At 48.3% G+C, this 19,645-nt stretch overlaps 1 protein-coding gene across 7 annotated transcripts in view; it reads right to left on the reverse strand.

Annotated features, from left to right (window-relative positions):
- The window catches only part of CPT1C (carnitine palmitoyltransferase 1C), a 55,725-nt gene that overhangs the window by 13,029 nt on the left and 23,051 nt on the right, over positions 1-19,645 (reverse strand). For 6 of the 7 annotated variants that reach the window (XM_077314080.1, XM_077314079.1, XM_077314081.1 and 3 more), the window contains 8 exons: positions 16,937-17,076; positions 13,791-13,962; positions 8,931-9,032; positions 7,160-7,297; positions 6,998-7,075; positions 6,635-6,742; positions 5,057-5,141; positions 1,935-2,130 (listed from right to left, as the gene is read on the reverse strand). In XM_077314080.1, the coding sequence (XP_077170195.1) occupies positions 1,935-2,130; positions 5,057-5,141; positions 6,635-6,742; positions 6,998-7,075; positions 7,160-7,297; positions 8,931-9,032; positions 13,791-13,962; positions 16,937-17,076 (1,019 nt within the window). Of the gene's footprint in view, positions 1-1,934; positions 2,131-5,056; positions 5,142-5,602; positions 5,691-6,634; positions 6,743-6,997; positions 7,076-7,159; positions 7,298-8,930; positions 9,033-13,790; positions 13,963-16,936; positions 17,077-19,645 lie in introns of those variants that run through there. The other variant, XM_077314084.1, reaches the window with a different exon arrangement.

Consider the following 19,645-nt stretch of genomic DNA (forward strand, 5'->3'; position numbering starts at 1 on the left):
CATAAGGGGCGAGAATGCTTGTTGCCTCCCCCCCACACTCCCGAATCCCCTATCCCATCTCCTTACCTGCTGGCTGTGCTGGCCAAGCCCCTGCCTGTCTCCAGAGGCCGGCCAGCCTCGGAGGCACAGTGGAGGCGGGGCCAGCCTAGTGACGCACAGCGCTGTGCATTGCTGTGCTGGCCGCGTCCCCGCTGGTCTCCCGAGGCTGCCTCCACTATCTTTTATTGTAAACCACCATGACCCAGACTTTGTTCAGGAGTGGTGGTGGATAAATCTAAATAAAATAAGTAAATAATCTGGAGAGCTGGGTCTGATTCTCCGCTCCTCCACATGCAGCCAGCTGGGTGACCTTCATCTAGTCACAGCCACATAGGAACTGTTCTCACAGAGCTATTCTGTTATGACACCTCATAGGGTGCCTGTTGTGAGGAGAGGAAGGGAAGATGATTGTAAGCCACTTTGGTACACCTTTGGGTAGTGAAAAGTGTGGTATAAAAACCACCTCTTCTTCTTTGCCTTCAGTTCCCACATTTTGGGTTTCAAAGAACTGACGCAGTTCTAAGAAAGGTCCAAACGGCAGGCTCTGCTCTCCATGTCAGGAGTGGGGAGCGAGAGGAAGGATAAGAAAGAGCACAGTCACCAGCTTTTGAATTGATCCCTCTCGCGGTCCCTTAAATATCAGTTGCAGCTGTGAGCCATCACTGAGTGATGCTATATTGTGAAAAGCTTTGTCTGCCCATTTCCCATTCATTAAAACTCTCTTGGGGATAAAACAGTCCTGCCAGAGCCTCAAGCACACACCACATGGACTGTTGCCTTCTATCTGCTGCCTTCTTTGGGATGCCAGAACAGGAAGTGTTTTGTGATCATACATATACTTCTCCATTAGGAGATGGAAATACAGGAATACGAATATGAGAGATCTTCCTATCCTAGTATTACAGGAAAGGTCATCTCTGATTCTGTATCAATCATTTTTAAAAACTGAAATTATAAGGAGAAGAGTAGAAGGAGAAGACTTGGTTCTTATATTCCACTTTTCTCTACCTGAAGGAGTCTCAAAGCGGCATACAGTCACCTTCCCATTCCTCTCCCTGTGACATCCTGTGAGGTAGGTGAGGCTGAGAGAGCCCTGATATTACTCGAAGAAGAGTTGGTTCTTATATGACACTTTTCTCTCCCCGAAGGAGGCTCAGAGCGGCTTGCAGTCGCCTTCCCTTTCCTCTCCCCACATCAGACACCCTGTGGGGTGAGTGAGGCTGAGAGAGCCCTGATATTACTGCTCGATCAGAACAGCTTTATCAGCGCCATGGCAAGCCCAAGGTCACCCAGCTGGCCTCATGTGGGGAAACGTGGAATCAAACCCGGCTCACCAGATTAGAAGTCCACACTCCTAACCACTATGCCATAATTTATCAGTTATATACATATTTCATGTGCAGCTTAATATTAAAACACACACATGCCTTTTGGGGGGGGGGAACAAGCAAGGACTAAATGTATTTAAACCAGTTATTTCCAAGTTTGTGGTGTTTTCCACATTCTCATTTTCCTTGCTTGTAAATTCCTGTTTCTTGGGTGGGATGTGTGTGTCTGTGTGTGTCTGTTCTACATGTGTGTTGCTCCCTTTAATGGCTGATTGGATATTTCGTCAATTGATGTCCAGCATAAAAACTTTCAGTTGAAATAAGCTTGATGTAAACTGATGTAATATCAAATCAACCACTAGAGGGCACAAAGCACGTACAGAAAGAAGCTCCTGAAGAACAAGGAACTTACAAGTTAGGAAGATAAGAACACCGAAAAGCCCTAGAAAGATTGGACAAGAATGTGTAAACCAGGAACACAGGGGTGGCTGTCGCTGGAGCACTGGAAGTATGGCTCAGGACAAAAATAAAACCAATATCCACGGGTCAGGACAGGGGTGGTCTCACCTCTCTGCAGCAGTCAGGACTGGCAGCTTCTCCTCGCCGGGCAGAGGTGGAGTTGAGTTGTCCAGAATTGATTGAAACTGGGCCTGAAGCTCACGAGGTTGCAGTAGCCTTCCGTTGTGGTACAGCGAGACCCGAAAGATGCGCCCAGCATGATACACTGCAATGTGCTCGCTGTCTCGCAAATGTTGTATTCGGTCTAGGGGGGTAAGGAGGAAGGAAAGAGGGTGGGTCTACAGGCCAGCGATTTGCAGCAGAGCATGAGTTTTGCGGGAGATTCCATGTTCAGTCCCTTAGCAGTTGTGATTTAAAAGGATCTTCTAACTCAGGAGGCAACACATTGAGGACAGATTTACACATGCAGGAAACTGTGAATCCCATAGTGCAGCAGAATGCTAAGGTGGCAAAAATGAATGGCAGCCACTTCAGACTGCAGGAGCCGTGTTCCAGCTTGGGATGTTCCTTTGCGTTTTTCTTGAACCACACAAATAGAGAAGTAGCACAGAGTTGCTAACTCCAGCTTGGAAAACTCCTAGAGATTTGCAATAGGGCCCTGGGAGCCAGTTAAAGGGGGTGGGGTGCAGCCCAAGCCAAGCACACTGAAAGAGGAGCCATGGGGGCCACAGCTGCAGCAGGCAGACCACTGCTACCCGCCAATCAGCCAACCATGGGGTCCTATCAGCTGAACCTGTGATCAGCTGAACCTGTGAGCCATGCAGGACCAAGTACATTTTCCCAAGCACCGCTCTCAAGCCCAGGAATGCAGCCAGAGAGGTCTGGGAATGGCTCTGCTCAAGCCGTCCTTGGCTGCAGGGAGGGCGTGAGGCTTGCAAGCTCCGAGGGCCCCAGGCTGCTGCTACTATCACTGCTCATTTTCCAGCATGTCCCTTTACCTCGGGGGCCACTTTGTCCGGGGGTCAAATCTGTGCCAAGGCAAGCAGGCAGGCAGGCGTACGGGCATCGTGGCCTTCACTCGCTGCTTTCAGGTGGAAGAAAGCCCTGCCCTCGCATTGCATAGCCAAGCCTCGCCCACCCTGCTGCCCCAGGTGCCAAACAGGCTACATACACCCTTGGAGATTTGTGAATGGCACCTAGGGTAGGAGGAGTTTTGGCAAGTGAGGGAATGAGCTCGGCAGGGATGTGATACCTTCTGAAGCAATATCCAGGGGAAATGACTACGTAGCCTGGAGATCAAATGTAATGCCAGCACTCCAGCCCGACCTCTTCTGAACCGTAGCAGCATAACTCGGAAACTAATTTTTGCTCCCTGTCCATGCTGAGTTGTGCAGGGAATTAACACCAAGGGACGTTTCCACATGTGATCCTCTGCCTGCAGCCTTGAAGCAGTGCCATCCATTCTGTCAGCAGGGCCATCCCTGTGCCTCCGGGAATTGTGCCCCTGCAGGCTTTATGGTGGCCGAAATACCAGTCTCCAGTTCATTACTGACAAGGGCATAGCTAGAGCAATGCTTTCCGGTCTCCCCCGGGATCAAGGAGGGGCTTTTCAAAGCAGAGGCCTGGTCGTGGGAACAGCACATACAAGGAACTGGAGGCAGAAGTAAGTGCCTGTTTCCTTTTTTGCAGATCTTAGTTGATTCTGTGGTTTAGGGGAGGGGCGGAGGCTCAGAGAATGAGCTTCAGCTTTGGAGGCCGAGGAGGAAGCGGCTCCCCGCAAGTCGGCAGGAAATGGGGCCGACCTGCTGTAAGGCAGCCCCACCAGCAGGTCCGTGGTAAGGGCAAGTCCCCTCCCCCTCCCCTCGTGGCCCCAGGGACTTTATCAGACCCAAAGACTGGAGTGGGGGTTAGGGTCCAGGGGGCACTGGACTGTGGGTGCACGCAAGCTCTCTCATAAACCCGGAAATGGTGTTTCCCTCGGGAATAGGGTTGGAACCCTATTCAATCCCTGGTGCATCTTGTACCAAGGATCAAGTAGTAGGTGATGTGAAAGACCTCAGTCTGAGGCCCGGGACAGCTGGAGTCAGACAGAGCTGACAATACTGACCTTTACGGATCAACGGCCTGACTCAGTATAAGGCAGCTCTGTGTTTCTGTGAGTTAAAGGCAGTGAGAATTTGGAATTGCGAACACAGGTGCATTCTGAAAGAGCCCTTTGGTTACCCTACGCCATATGTCCACATCACTTTGACACATTCCCCTACAAAAGTTCCACCTGGTTCAAACCTGCAATTCTGAATAAAACACTTCAAAATGGGCCACCTTCACCCCTCACATTCTAGTCAAAAGCCCAGTTATGCCCTTGGGATGCTTGCTCAGGCATCTGGATGACCCTCATGAAGAGGACTGGAATTGACTGTTTTAGGAACCAGGTTATGGGGAGAGAGGCATCAGGCCTTGGCCTAGCTCAGAATTCACTCACTGCGGAGGTCTTCTTTGCCAGTGACCTCCTTGCGGGGACCAACAAACTTCTCACAGTGAACGACCCATTAAAAATTTCATTATTGTCATTATGACACGGCTACCCTCACTGGCAACTCATTCCATGTAGATTTATCAACAAACTATAACCTGCCCATCCATTAGCAATCAGTCTGCCTCAGTCTCCTGCCTACCTATATCTTCCCACATTTTCACTTCTGCCCTAGCTAGTGTTCTCCCCTCTTTCCTGCTCTTGGCCAGTCTCCTTTGATGCTTTAGCTAAAACTGTTCCCTCACATCCTCACTGTTACCATAGAATGGAAATCTGAGGGTAGGAATGTCCTGTACTGATTCCCAAGCCTCATTCCACCCCCTACCCCCGCAAAACCACCTCTACTGTTTTGGGAGAGGGGGGCAATAAAAAGAAATGCCCTACTCCAAGGGACCCAACTCCAAGTAGGGAGGGGCTGTGGCTCAGTGGCAGAACATCTGTTTTGTATGCAGAACATCCTGAGTTCAAGTCCACCATCTGATTCCGTATCAGGGCTGCTTCATCTGCTCAGTTTCTATTCCCCCACTCCTGAAATATTTCCTCCTCCCCCTCACAGTGCTGAGGGAGAGAAATGAATCCCCCAAAACAGCAAAGTGAAGGATTTGAAAGAGGTGGGGCGGGGGGGGGGCTGTTTCAAGCACTCTCCGGCAGGTTTTTAAAGGAGGAGGGGGAAGGAAGGTGTCCTGGAGCATCATACCTCCCTCCATGCCTGGGATGCGGGTTGTATTAAACACTCGTTCATACTGAGCCGAACACATAGGCAGGCAGCCCTGGATCATCAGCTGGGAGAAGCAGAGGCAGAGGAGGCAAAAGAGAGAAACAGAAAGAGAAGCAGTCAAGATGTTATGCCTACAAAGAAAACATTAAAGAAAACAAGACTCTCAGCCTCAAACAACATAAAGTACCCTCCAACACAAGCAGGTAGATCCCTTCTTCCCAATAACTGGAAAATTCAAGCCAAAGTGTGCGGGTGAAGCTCAAAATCTAAGAGGGCAGAGTGGAGGTCTGAGCTTTGCACATGTGTGTCCCCAGGACAAACAGCAGGGGGTGCAGAAAGTCCAGAAAGACTTCAGGCAGTGAAAGATTTGTAGGAACCAACCTTCAGTAAGAACAGTGGAGTGTCAAGAGTAAAACCCTGGTACCTCAGCCTATCGAGACACCGTAAAGCAGAGTCACCCTGCAAAAAGCCACCTAGCCAGGGGCAGGGAGAGGTTTGTTTGACAGTATCCCCTGAGTCACTTACCCAGCCCCACCCCAGGTATCCGGGTGGTGTTGAAGAGACGTTCCCACTGAGCTGCGCAGAGGGGGATGCAGGAACTAGGGACTGTGTTCTGTTTTGAGATGGGAGGGGGGCCCCATGATTAGATTGAGAGAAAATATTTAAAAACTGAGAAATGTTTATTTTTTAAAAATCCATGAACTTGGCATGGTTAAGGAACATTTTAAAGTCAACAGAGAAAGGGAGTTGTTAAATAAGTAAGAACAAGAGAACCAAAACCGTGAGAACTTTGGGTCACCTCCCTCCCCTTGTTTGAAAATGATGCTTTCTGACTCAAAAAAGATCTTCTGAAACAATGGAGGGTATTAGATAGATTCATGGAGGATAAGTCTATCAATGGCTACTAGCCATAGTGACTGAGTTGAACCTCCATATTCAGAGGTACTAAGCCTCTGAATCCCAGAGTGTCAGGAGACAGTCAGGGGAAGGCCTATATTTCTATGCCCAGTTGTTGGCCATCCGGAGGAACCATCTGGCTACTGTGTGAGACAGGATACTGGACAAAATGGATCATTGGTCTGATCCAGCAGGGCTCTTCTGATGTTTTTATGAAGGCCTTGGCTTCTCTGCCCTGTTGTTGGCCTTCCAGAGGAACTGGCTGGCAACTCTGTGAGGCAGGATGCTGGACTAGACGGACCCACACTGGTCTGATCCATCAGGCCTCTGCTTATGTTCTTTACTGCCACAGGGTCTCAGATGTGTGCTGCTTTAACAGTAAACAGGGTGACTTAAAATGTGGCTCCTGCACACAGGGCTGCATTTGATCTATAATAGCTTAGGTAATTTTGCAATGGGGGTTTAAGTTCATGAGTGAACATGGCTGGATCCAGAATAAACTTTAGCAAAGAGCCCTCTGGGAAAAGTGATAACAGCTAGATCGGTTGGGTCTGCCTTGAGTTCTGTCCCAGCCCAATCCCCACCTTACTATTCGGGGAGGAGTTCCCAGCGACTCTCCCCTCAATCCCACCACAGTACCCAGATTTTGTTCTCCCTTACAGGCTTGATCTCTTCTCGAGTGAGCTTCCGTCGGTACAACAACATGGCGTAGACGAGGTTGCCAGCGCGGGCAGCTTGGACAGGGGTTGGGGTTACATATAGGAAATCCTACAAAATGAGAGCACAAAGAGGGGTCAAAGAAGCCTAAAGGGTAGGACCCTCTCCAACTGATGTGCACACAAGACATACACTGCTATCCATCATTAACAACTACTGGTCTATGAATTATTTTTATGGTTATATTTTATGATTTTAATCTTTCTACAAATCTTATTTTGTAAGCTGTGCAGAGAGGGCTGGCCTAGAAAATTAATAGCAACAACAACAACAATAACAAAACGCTTCTCCAATTCTGAAACTCACCATCGCATAATAGTTGCTATTTACCATCAGAGGGCCTCGTGAACGGAGATAGACATACTCTTCCCACCAGTCACTCACCTGGGGAAGTCCAAAAGGAGAATTGAAACACACACTGCATGTAAACCTGAAGGAGCCCCCTCTCCCCTTTTGAAGACCACTCACATAGTTGGATGCCCACCATGACTTAAGCTTTAGGTACCACTGCAAGCGAGGTCCCAAGGTGCGTTCGAAGTCACGGACAAGGCCCGTCATACGCTGGAACTCACTGTCCGTCATAAGAGGTCGTATGGACTCAAGGTACTGGGTGGGGGAAGAGAAGTATGTAATCAAAAGACTGTGGCAGCAAAGAACCCCTACATTGCTTTAGGTCACTATCCATCCACCAGCCCATTCTTGCACATTTCCTCTGGAGAAACCAGTTTGGACAAGGAAGTCCTCCAGAAGATGAGGTGGGACAAACTGACATTTCATCTTATTTGCCTTGGAAGGCTGTAAATAGCAAGCCGTACTGGTGCTGCTAGGACCTGACTAATAACAGCAGCACAAGAGGCAGTGATGGGGAAGCCATGTGTCCATCACTGTCACCATAATTGGGATTCTATGACCTCTATTCTGATTTCTAGGAAACCTTGAACTCTACTTGAATTTTTGCATTATGTCCAATTATTGTTACACAACTGAGGAACTCCAATGGATGTAAATAGTACCTAGGATAGTAGTTTTTGGCTGTTTCAATTATTATTATTAAGGATTCTGAAGACAAGAACTTTTGTCCTTGATTCATGTTGACCCATTAGATCAATTGGAAGAAACATCAGCTCTGGACCCATTACAGTCAGGCTTCAGGCCTGGCCACGGGATCGAGACAGCTCTGGTTTCCCTGATGGATGATCTCTGGCAACAGTTGGACTGAGGCGGGTCAGCACTGCTGGTGTTGCTCGATCTCACAGCATCATTTGATGTGGTAAACTACGAGCTTCTTGCTTGCTGCCTTGTCAACATGGACATCTGAGGAATTGCCATTTAGTGGGTTATCTCCTTTCTCTGTGGTCGAGGTCAGAGGTTCGTGATCAGGGAAGATCAATTGCATTACTGCCACCTTCCTTGTGGGGTTCTGCAGGATGCGATTCTTTCCCTGACATTATTTAACATCTTCATGTGCCCTATCACCCAGCTAGTCCAGACAGAGCTTTGGGCTTGGGTGCCACCAGTACGCAGATGACACCCAGCTCTACCTTCTGATTGGCCAGATGTCCCTCTTACTACATTGGTCCAGTGCCTGGAAGCAGCGATGGAATGGCTTAAAACAATCCATCTCAAATTGAATCTTTCAAAGATGGAGGTCCTCTGGTTGGGGAGGAAGGGACCAGAAGTGCACCTTCCCAGGCTGGACGTGATGCAGCTTACAACTGGAGACTGGAAAAGAAAAACTTGGTTCCTCTTAATGAACAGATGTTTGAAAAGCAGAGGAGTTGCAAGAATTTCACACCTAAACAGGGATGGAATTTTAATGGAAGATCTTGGTGAAGGGTCCCTAGAAATTTCTTAGTATCAAAGACTTAGCTAGCAGCTTTGCATAGCAATACACTTGACCAGTGGTGGAACCAGACTTCCACAAACTATTACTGAGGAAAGCCCCCCAATGTATTTTGAAAGGGGAAAAAAAAAACCTTTAGAGATATACGTGCTTGGGTTTTTTTTTAATGCAGCATAAGAAATGCCAAGTGAAGTAAGTACTCTGAGGAAAGGAAAGACCTTGTCAGGGTTTAATGCCTTACTGCCTTCCCTCCAAAGCAGCTGTTTTCTTCAGGGGACCTGATCTCTGAGGGCTGGAGATCAGCTGTGATTCCATGAAGTCTCCAGCCCCACCTCTGAATCTAACATGTGCAAATTTAAAAAGAGAGAGCAAGGTGCAGAATGCAATCATACTCACTCGTTGCATAGTATCCTTGATAGCTGGAACAGGCAAACGAGGTAGCGAGGCTTGATAGCTATATAGCATGGGCTTCCGACCAGCAAAGATTTTCACCAGAGCCTGCAATGAAGGTAAACCACATATGGGTTTTAAGCTGGAACAAAGCTCTGATCTCCCCCTCCCTCCAATCCCTTCCACTTAGTTTTTTTAAGCAGCTTCTCTCCCCACCTCTCTCTCTCTCAGGTGGTAAATCCAAATATGTGACTCAACATTCCTTCACACAAAACATTCCATGCCCCCAGAACAGTGATCCCCAACCTTTTTGAGGCTGGGGACCGGCAGGGCAACTGCCCGCCTGCGCATGCCGTGCATGTGCGGCCGGGCCGCGCATGCACACATGCACCATGCGCGGCCGAAATCACACATGCGCGGCACTTTCAAGCATGTGTCTGGGAAGTTTTTTACTGTGGGGGCGGGGAGAGGGAGCCGCAGCCTGGCGCCAAGGAATTCACGGCCTGGCACCGGGCCGCGGCCTGCGGGTTGGGGTCCACTGCTCCAGAAGTCAGGGGAGAATGTTAAGCCCAGTCTTCTCCCTGACATACTATATTTCCTAAGTACCGGAATCCTGCTCCTGGTGGCCAATTCCAATGAAGGCCATTGCTGTCCATTGCTGCTTAGTGCTAAGTTTATGAATATTACCTGAATTACCCCTTGACAGGAATAGCAGCAGCTAGCATCCCCTGCAGTGACTCTTGTCTCCCACAGGGGGGGCTGTGACTCCAACTCCTTTAGCCTCCAAAGCAAGACTTGAGGCAAAAGGGGATGAGGCCCAAGTTACCTCCAGCGCCATCTAGATGCTTGACAGGAGGACCCACTCAAGCCATGAGGATTTTTAAAATCCAGAGCACCTCAAAAGGCCCAGCTGTCAATATCTGGTTCATATTCCCTTTACTCACTTCCCAAAAATGAATGCATGACGCTGACTTATACTGAATCAGACCACTGGTCCCTCACAGTCATTTAGGGTTGCCAGGTGAGTGACTCAATTTGCCGCCATAACCTGGAAATAATGGCACATCGTAAACATTGGGCGGTGACAGTCTGGCTTTTGGGCAAATTCTATGGTAAAATTTGCTTCTAATCAGAGAGTTTGCCTAAAAACCAGAGTGTCACACCCCTCCCTGAAGAGCTCAACGTGCTGATGTCATTTCTGGGTGACATCAACATGCTGCATTAAAATGCAGCATTATTGCAGGGTTTGTTTTATCTGTCTGTCTGTCTGTCTGTCTGTCTGTCTGTCTGCTGCCACTCCCAGTTGGGGCAAGTTGTGGGAGGGAGTTTGGGGGATGAGGTACATCCAGAAAGTGAGGAGCCCCCGCCCAGACCAGTGGACCTGGCAACCCTACAGTTGCAAGTTTCTGACCTGCCTGGCTGACAATTTCATTTATCAAATGGTAGATGAACCCACAAGAGGTTCAGCCATACTGGACTTAATACTGACCAACAGGCAAGAGTTGGTGGATGAGGTGAAGGAGGTGGGGACCCTAGGGGGAAGTGACCATGTCCTCATAGAATTCCTTTTGAGATGGGGAGCCAAGGAAGCTTGTAGCCAGACGCGGATGTTGGATTTTCGTAGGGCAAACTTTAATAAACTCAGAGACATGATGAGTGTCATACCATGGACGAGAATGCTGGAAGGGAAGGGAGCATGTGAAGGGTGGGCGCTACTCAAACAAGAGCTATTGCATGCTCAATCAATGACTATTCCAGAAATACGAAAACACTGCAGGAGCTCTAAGAAGCCTATTTGGATGAACAGAGAACTTCAAGAGGAACTAAGAAAGAAAAGGAAAATGTTCAGGAAATGGAGGGAAGGACAGAGCTCTAAAGAAGAGTACCTACAGGTTACTAGGCACTGTAGATCAATCATCGGAAAGGCCAAAGCTGAGAGTGAGCTAAGATTGGCCAGGGAAGCCCACTGTAACAAGAAAAGATTTTTCAGTTACGTGAGGAGCAAATGTAAAGTAAAGGAGGCAATAGGCCCGCTGTTGGGTGCGGATGGACAAACTCTAACGAAAGATGCAGAGAAAGCAGAAAGGCTTAGTGCCTATTTTACATCTGTTTTTTCCCACAGGTCAAAGTGTTTAGGCACGTCTAGAGATGGCTGTAGCCAAAGGACAGTGTCTGGGTGGCAGGTTAACATGGATAGAGAGGTTGTCGAGAGGCATATAGCTGCACTGGATGAGTTCAAATCCCCTGGTCCAGATGAAATGCACCCGAGAGTACTCAAAGAACTTTCCAGAGAACTTGCACAGCCCTTGTCCATCATCTTCGGAACCTCTTTAAGGACTGGAGATGTCCCGGAGGACTGGAAAAGAGCAAACGTTATTCCGATCTTCAAAAAAGGGAGGAAGGATGACCCGGGAAACTACAGACCAGTGAGGTTACTAGGCACTGTAGATCAATCATCAGAAAGGCCAAAGCTGAGAGTGAGCTAAGATTGGCCAGGGAAGCCCATTGTAACAAGAAAAGATTTTTCAGTTACGTGAGGAGCAAACGTAAAGTAAAGGAGGCAATAGGCCCGCTGTTGGGTGCGGATGGACAAACTCTAACGAAAGATGCAGAGAAAGCAGAAAGGCTTAGTGCCTATTTTACATCTGTTTTTTTCCCACAGGTCAAAGTGTTTAGGCACATCTAGAGATGGCTGTAGCCAAACGATAGTGTCTGGGTGGCAGGTTAACATGGATAGAGAGGTGGTCGAGAGGCATTTAGCTGCACTGGATGAGTTCAAATCCCCTGGTCCAGATGAAATGCACCCGAGAGTACTCAAAGAACTTTCCAGAGAACTTGCACAGCCCTTGTCCATCATCTTCGGAACCTCTTTAAGGACTGGAGATGTCCCGGAGGACTGGAAAAGAGCAAACGTTATTCCGATCTTCAAAAAAGGGAGGAAGGATGACCCGGGAAACTACAGACCAGTGAGTCTGACCTCTGTTGTGGGGAAGATAATGGAGCAGATATTAAAGGGAGCGATCTGCAAACATCTGGAGGACAATTTGGTGATCCAAGGAAGTCAGCATGGATTTGTCTCCAACAGGTCCTGCCAGACCAACCTAGTTTCCTTTTTTGACCAAGTAACAGGTTTGCTGGATCAGGGAAATTTGGTTGATGTCATTTACTTGGATTTTAGTAAAGCTTTTGACAAGGTTCCCCATGATGTTCTGATGGATAAGTTGAAGGACTGCAATCTGGATTTTCAGATCGTTAGGTGGATAGGGAATTGGTTAGAGAACCGCACTCAAAGAGTTGTTGTCAAAGGTGTTTCATCAGACTGGAGAGAGGTGAGTAGTGGGGTACCTCAGGGTTCGGTGCTCGGCCCGGTACTTTTTAACATATTTATTAATGATCTAGATGAGGGGGTGGAGGGACTACTCATCAAGTTTGCAGATGACACCAAATTGGGAGGACTGGCAAATACTCCGGAAGATAGAGACAGAGTTCAACGAGATCTGAACACAATGGAAAAATGGGCAAATGAGAACAAGATGCAATGTAATAAAGATAAGTGTAAAGTTCTGCATCTGGGTCAGAAAAATGAAAAGCATGCCTACTGGATGGGGGATACGCTTCTAGGTAGCACTGTGTGTGAACGAGACCTTGGGGTACTTGTGGATTGTAAACTAAACATGAGCAGGCAGTGTGATGCAGCGGTAAAAAAGGCAAATGCCATTTTGGGCTGTATCAACAGAGGCATCACATCAAAATCACAAGATGTCATAGTCCCATTGTATACGGCACTGGTCAGACCACACCTGGAGTACTGTGTGCAGTTCTGGAGGCCTCACTTCAAGAAGGACATCGATAAAATTGAAAGGGTACAGAGGAGAGTGACGAAGATGATCTGGGGCCAAGGGTCCAAGCCCTATGAAGATAGGTTGAGGGACTTGGGAATGTTCAGCCTGGAGAAAAGGAGGTTGAGAGGGGACATGATAGCCCTCTTTAAGTATTTGAAAGGTTGTCACTTGGAGGAGGGCAGGATGCTGTTTCTGCTGGCTGCAGAGGAAAGGACACGCAGTAATGGGTTTAAACTTCAAGTACAACGATATAGGCTAGATATCAGGAAAAAGTTTTTCACAGTCAGAGTAGTTCAGCAGTGGAATAGGCTGCCTAAGGAGGTGGTGAGCGCTCCCTCACTGGAAATCTTCAAGCAAAGGTTGGATACACACTTTTCTTGGATGCTTTAGGATGCTTAGGGCTAATCCTGCGTTGAGCAGGGGGTTGGACTAGATGGCCTGTATGGCCCCTTCCAACTCTATGATTCTATGATTCTATGAGTCTGACCTCTGTTGTGGGGAAGATATTAAAGGGAGCGATCTGCAAACATCTGGAGGACAATTTGGTGATCCAAGGAAGTCAGCATGGATTTGTCTCCAACAGGTCCTGCCAGACCAACCTAGTTTCCTTTTTTGACCAAGTAACAGGTTTGCTGGATCGGGGAAATTTGGTTGATGTCATTTACTTGGATTTTAGTAAAGCTTTTGACAAGGTTCCCCATGATGTTCTGATGGATAAGTTGAAGGACTGCAATCTGGATTTTCAGATCGTTAGGTGGATAGGGAATTGGTTAGAGAACCGCACTCAAAGAGTTGTTGTCAATGGTGTTTCATCAGACTGGAGAGAGGTGTCTACTCTGCTGTCTACTCATAGTTCCACAGAATCTCAGGCAGAGATCTTTCACAACTTACTGCTTGATCTTTTTAACTGAAGAGACTGGGGACTGAACCTGGGACCTTTTACATGCCAAGCAGAGGCGCTACCATTGAGCCACATCCCCTCCTTGATAAGGTGGGGGTGTTGCAACTCTTATGCAATACATACCAACCAGATCTTAGTGATGTTGGACATCTTGCCGTGCTCCTCATACATCCACCCATGGTAGCACAGGAGCAGCCTGAGAATGCAACGCATGGTCAAGATGAGGGCCAGCCACAGGCCCGTGGAAAACGCCAAGGCACTGAGGACATTCTGGCTCTGATCTGACAGGTAGTCACTAGAGTCAGTGTGATGGAGAAGAGAAATGAAAGAGAGATAGAATTAAAATTAAAAAACCCTAAAGCATATCTATCATCTTACAAAAGCATAATCCTCAATTCTAGATTTCACCCCCTCTGCTCTGGACTAAACAAACACCCACCCCTATTGCAGTCTTTTTCTTGCAAACCATATACTACAGAACTTTCTCAGCAATGGCCAAAAAAATAACCCTAGGAAGCTCGCAAGCTGGCTCTCATAGCAAGGATAAAGACTAGTATTTGGGAATCAGGTAAACTGTCCATTGAAAGACAAATGCTGTTACAGCTTTTGAGTCTAATGACCCTTGATAAGATTTATCCTTAATCTAAAGGCGCTTAAGTAAGTAGCACCTGTAGGCTATGAATTTCACAATCCTGAGTGGCTTATGATGGTAGATTAAAAACCAGCCTTATCCATTGTTGCTCCTCTATACATAAGGATCCAGCAAGCTACCGACCAGTTGCGCACTTAGCGTTTCTTGGGAAGATAGTGGAACGGGCCGCGATGGACCAGCTCCTGGCATTCCTGGGGAAACTTTGGTGCTCGACCCATACCAGTCTGATAGTCTGGGCCCAGTGTACCTGAGGGACTGGCTGTTACCCTATGCCCCCCCGCAGGGCTTTAAGCTTTGCAGGTTCAAACCTATTGGTCATTCCCAGCCTCAGAGAAGCGTGCCTAGCCTTGACCAGGGCCAGGGCCTTTTTGGTCCTGGCCCCTACCTGGTGGAATGAGCTCCTGGAGAAGCTACGGGCTTTGCGGGAGCTTACAGCGTTCCGCAGGGCCTGTAAAACTGAGCTCTTCCGCCAGGTCGCTGGATGAATCTGGGCCGCAAGGAAGATCTGGCCCCCCTTATAGCAGCATGGCAGCAGTAGCAAAATGTAATCAGCACCCTCTGTTTTCAATCACCCATCACCCCTCAAGAATGGGTTATCTGGGGTAACTTATATAGACACCATTGGAGGTTTTGCCGCATCTGTTCTATTGTTTCATTTTGTGTATTATTGTGTAATTGGGGTTTTATGGATTTTATTGTACGGTTTTATTGGGGATTTAATGCTGTGACTTGCCTCGAGCCTCCGGGAAGAGGCAAGTCACAACAACAACAACAACAACAACAACATTTATGAAATAGCCTGGGGGGTGGGATGTGTCCGGCTGTCCAATGCTTATCCATTATTGTTATTCTATATATTTATGAAACAGGCTGGGGGGTCGGATGTGTCCGGCTGTCCAAGTTAGAATAGGGCCAATCAGGGTGCAGGCAGCTTTGCCCTGCCCCTGCAGCTCCCGCCCTCCATCCCTGGACCCTAGCCTCTTTGCTCTCAGACACCTCAGTGCAGGGCCTCTTGGCCTGCTGACTGCCTGCTAAGGAGCTCTGTCCCAGCCCTGCTTAACGAGCTGCCCAGCCCCCGCCTGCCCCACTTGATCTGGCTGTGAGCTGCAGCCCAAAGCCACCTTAAGTTGCCAGGCCAGGGGAGGGGGCCCTTTCAAGGCCTGTTCTTAGGAACGGGCTTTGAAGCTAGTTATACAATAAAACTCCAAACCCTTGTAAGAAACTGAAAAGGGAAGCAAGGTGCATTGTTGCTAAATTAACCAATTACCTGTATAGTTTACACAGCAATGATCTGGTCTTATGCACTACAAATCTCTCTTGACTACTACATCAAACAATGGGTTAGATCCAAAGGAAGGTTTCTGCTGACAGAAGAACCTCTGTCCATGGAGTGCAGCTTTCTGGCCTCCTCCCTACCTTCCCTGCAGCCCAAATGAGCCCTGAAATGCTATTCCCGAGTATCTTCTGGACAGAAAAGTGTCTTTTCCTTTTGAGGAAAGGTTGGGGGGGCTTGGCCTGTTTAGCCTGGAGAGGAGATGACTGAGGGGGGACAGACCAGATCCAATGGGATGAAATTAATTCAAAAGAAATTCCATCTAAACATCCGGAAGAAGTTCCTGACAGAGTGGTTTCTCAGTGGCTTCCACGGGAGGTGGTGGGTTCTCCATCTTTGGAAATTTTAAATGAGAGGCTGGAGAGCCATCTGACGGAGAAGCTGATTCTGTGAAGATTCAAGGGGGTGCCAGGTTACAGTGGAGGAGCAATTGGGTTGTGAGTGTCCTGCATTGTGAAGGGGGTTGAACTAGGTGACCCAGGAGGTCCCTTCCAACTCATGATTCTATGATTCTATGAGTTTGACACAGAAACATCTCTAAAGTGTGTTTGTGTGTGATTTTAATTAACTTCTCTGAAGAGCATCTTGCAGCCTAACAATATGATATATTATTCTCAGGACAGTCCTCAGAGTCTGTATTGTGTTCTGTTAAGCAGAGTTACACTGAGAGTTTTCAGGTGAAGTTTAATTCCCAGGTGCAAAGGGCCTGAATCAGATAGGGAGTATTGGTGGAGAGAGAGAGAGAGAGCTGAAATCCACCCCATGTGGTTTTTCCAATCTGAAACAACTGCAGGGAACCAAGGCCCTTCAATTATGGTAGAGTTGCCACTTGTCAGGTGGCACCTGAACATCTCCTGCTGTTCCAATTACTCTCTAGACAACTCTGATCAGTTCCCCTGGAAAAATGGCTGCTTTGGAGGGTGAACTCTTTGGCATTTTGGTTCATCTCTTCCCCAAACCCTGCACGTTCCAGGCCCTTCCCCCAAATCTCCGGAGCTGTCAACCTTAACCATTGGGCTACAAAAGTGTTTCCCATTAAAGGTAAACATCAGTTTCAAGGGGCTGTTTTAGACACAGAAAGGCTTAGACCTTCTCTCCCCAAACAGCATGGTTCTGATCTGAAATGGGCCCAACAATACACCTGGGAATCAAGTTGCACCCTGGATCTCAGAACAGATGTCTGTTTGATGGAACCCGGGGGTGGGGGGGCCTTGAGGAGTGAATAATGTATTAAGTAGTGAGACCCACTGGCCCCCACCCTCCTGTTCCTTCTCAGCACTATACCTGACGGGCAGGTGTTCCTTGATCTTTCCAATCATGCCCATGGAGGGGTCAAGCCGAGAGTACTGGGTTACCAGGATAGCAGTAACCATAAACAGCCAACTGGAAGGACTGGCAGGGTATACTCCAGTCACAAAACTGTTCTGTAGGGAAAGGGTTACAACAAGAGAGCTGTAAGGGATGGGAGCCAGTTACAACATTTCCTAACACAGCCAGCCCTGGTCTTCCTGCCCACTGCCCAACCTCCACCAAACCTCTACAAAGCTACAGCTCCATGTCTAATGAAGGGCGGGATCCTTCCTGCTTTTTCACTCAGTCTTGCTCCATAGCTTTCGTCTGTCCCCCTAATCCACAGCACAACCAGTGGGGGGGGTCAATCTTTACCAGCAGAAAAGCTGGGCCTGTCCCATCCAAGGTATACTCAGTATCACTTAAAAGCGTTTGATAGAGTGCGGTGGTTGGAATATCGGATTGGGTCTGCCATGGAAGCTCATTGCATGGAGCCACCAGAGACTCCCAAGCCTCCCCAGCTCCATGGTGTTATTTTGAGGATAAAATGGAAGAGAAGGGAACAATAGAAGGTGTTTGGGATCTCCACTGGGGAGAATAAACGCATTTCATAAAACACATTGGCCCCCAGGCGGTACAGTGCAGTTCCCTGCTCCCTTGCTCCTTCATTGTGTTTTATGGGTGGCAGGTTTGAATATGTGTTTTTCTGAAGGCAAAGGATTTACATAGCAGCTCCAGGTGCCAAAAGCACTTAATAATGAACAGTACCTAGCATGTCTATTTCACTTCAGTTCTTGATAGAGTAACCCTGGAAGGCAACTTTGTATTATTGCCATGCTGTAATTATAGTGTGTGTGTGTGTGTATGGGGGGGGGGGGCTGTGACAGAGAAGGTTGCCTAAGGCCATCTAATGGATTCATGGCAGAAGCAAGAGGGAAAGGAAGGTCTGATTAGTAGCCCCTGGCTATGAAGCTACCACAAATTCTCTCAGTTGTTATCTTCGCCGCAACCTTCTTTATTAGATCAGTATTATTAGCGCCATCGTTCTACTGGAGAGCAGCGTGGCTTTCCTAGATTCACTTCCTGGGTTGCAGCAGTTACTGATCTTTAATTATTGCAAAGCAAAGAAACAATATCCCATGTGCTTCATCCTCCAAATAACCTTTGGCTGACTTCCAAGAGGCCTAATAATAAAATGTCACAGTCTTGGCTGCCAGAACCTCCTGCTCTGACTTGGCCAAGCTCTCCTTCTCTGCAAGGAATGTGGATTCCCATATTCCAGGTTCTCATTGAATAGAATTTTGCTTCTCTTAGCCTAACTCTTAGGGTTGCCCACCTCCACGTGGTAGCTGGAGATCTCCTGGGATTACAACTGATCTCCAGATGACATCAGTTGGAAGGTGGATTAAATCCCACCCTCCATATTAAAGCAACATCCTCCATATTAAAGCGCTTGCAGGGGAATCCATGAAACTGGATTACTCCTGAGAAGTACCGCTAGCATGATGACAACAGCCAGCAAGACACTCGTATAAGACATATTATTATTATTATTATTATTTAATTTCTAGACCGCCCTTCTCCCAATAGGTCTCAGGGCGGTTTACAACATAAATAGTTAAAATACAATAAAATCCCCATAAAAACCCCAATTAAAAGTTACATATAACATAACATATAGCGGCGGTGGTCACAATTCTGATCTTAGTTCAGCCTGGTGGAGAGAATAATGTTCAGAAGAGGGTGGCACCAATACAATAGATCTAACCATGGTCTCGGTGTTAGAGATCTCAATATTGGAGGGGATCCTCTGATGGGTTAGTGGGAGAGCTGCCCTGGCCTCAACCATATGCCTGGCGGAAGAGCTCCGTCTTACAGGCCCTGCGGAAAGCTGGTAGATCCTGCAGGGCCCTTAGCTCTTCTGGGAGCTCGTTCCACCAGGTTGGGGCCAGGACTGAAAAGGCCCTGGCCCGGGTCGAGGCCAGGCGCACATCCCGTGGGCCCGGGACAACCAGTAAATTCATACCCGCAGAGCGGAGTGCCCTGCGGGGGGCATAAGCAACCAAGCGGTCCCGCAGGTAGATGGGACCCAGACCGCGTATAGCCTTAAAGGTCAATACCAATACCTTGAATCTGATTCGGAAACAGACTGGTAACCAGTGCAGATGACGAAGCACCGGCTGAATGTGGGCCCTCAAAGGTGTTCTAGTGAGGACCCTGGCAGCCGCATTTTGGACCAGCTGTAACTTCCGAGTCAAAGACAAGGGAAGGCCCGCGTAGAGCGAGTTACAGAAGTCTAATCTGGAAGTGACCGTTGCATGGATCACTGTGGCCAGGTGTTCCGAGGACAGGTAGGGCGCTAGTAGCCGGGCTTGGCGAAGATGGAAAAATGCTGTCCGAGCTACATTGGTGACCTGAGCCTCCATAGAGAGGGAGGCATCAAATGTCACTCCCAAATTCCTGGCAACTGGTGCAGGTGTTAATTGCACCCCGTTCAGGCATGGGAGGCGCGCTTCCTGGTCCTGCCCTCTTCTGCCCAGCCACAGGACCTCCGTCTTGGAGGGGTTGAGTTTCAGGCGACTCTGCCTGAGCCATCCAGCTACCGCTTCCAAACAGCTGGCAAATGTATCCGGGGTGGAGTCCGGCCGGCCGTCCATTAGGAAGTAGAGCTGGGTGTCATCCGCATATTGGTGGCAACCCAGC

The sequence above is a fragment of the Paroedura picta genome, chromosome 16, assembly GCF_049243985.1.
Source record: "Paroedura picta isolate Pp20150507F chromosome 16, Ppicta_v3.0, whole genome shotgun sequence".
In the NCBI taxonomy this organism is placed as follows: Eukaryota; Metazoa; Chordata; class Lepidosauria; order Squamata; family Gekkonidae; genus Paroedura; species Paroedura picta.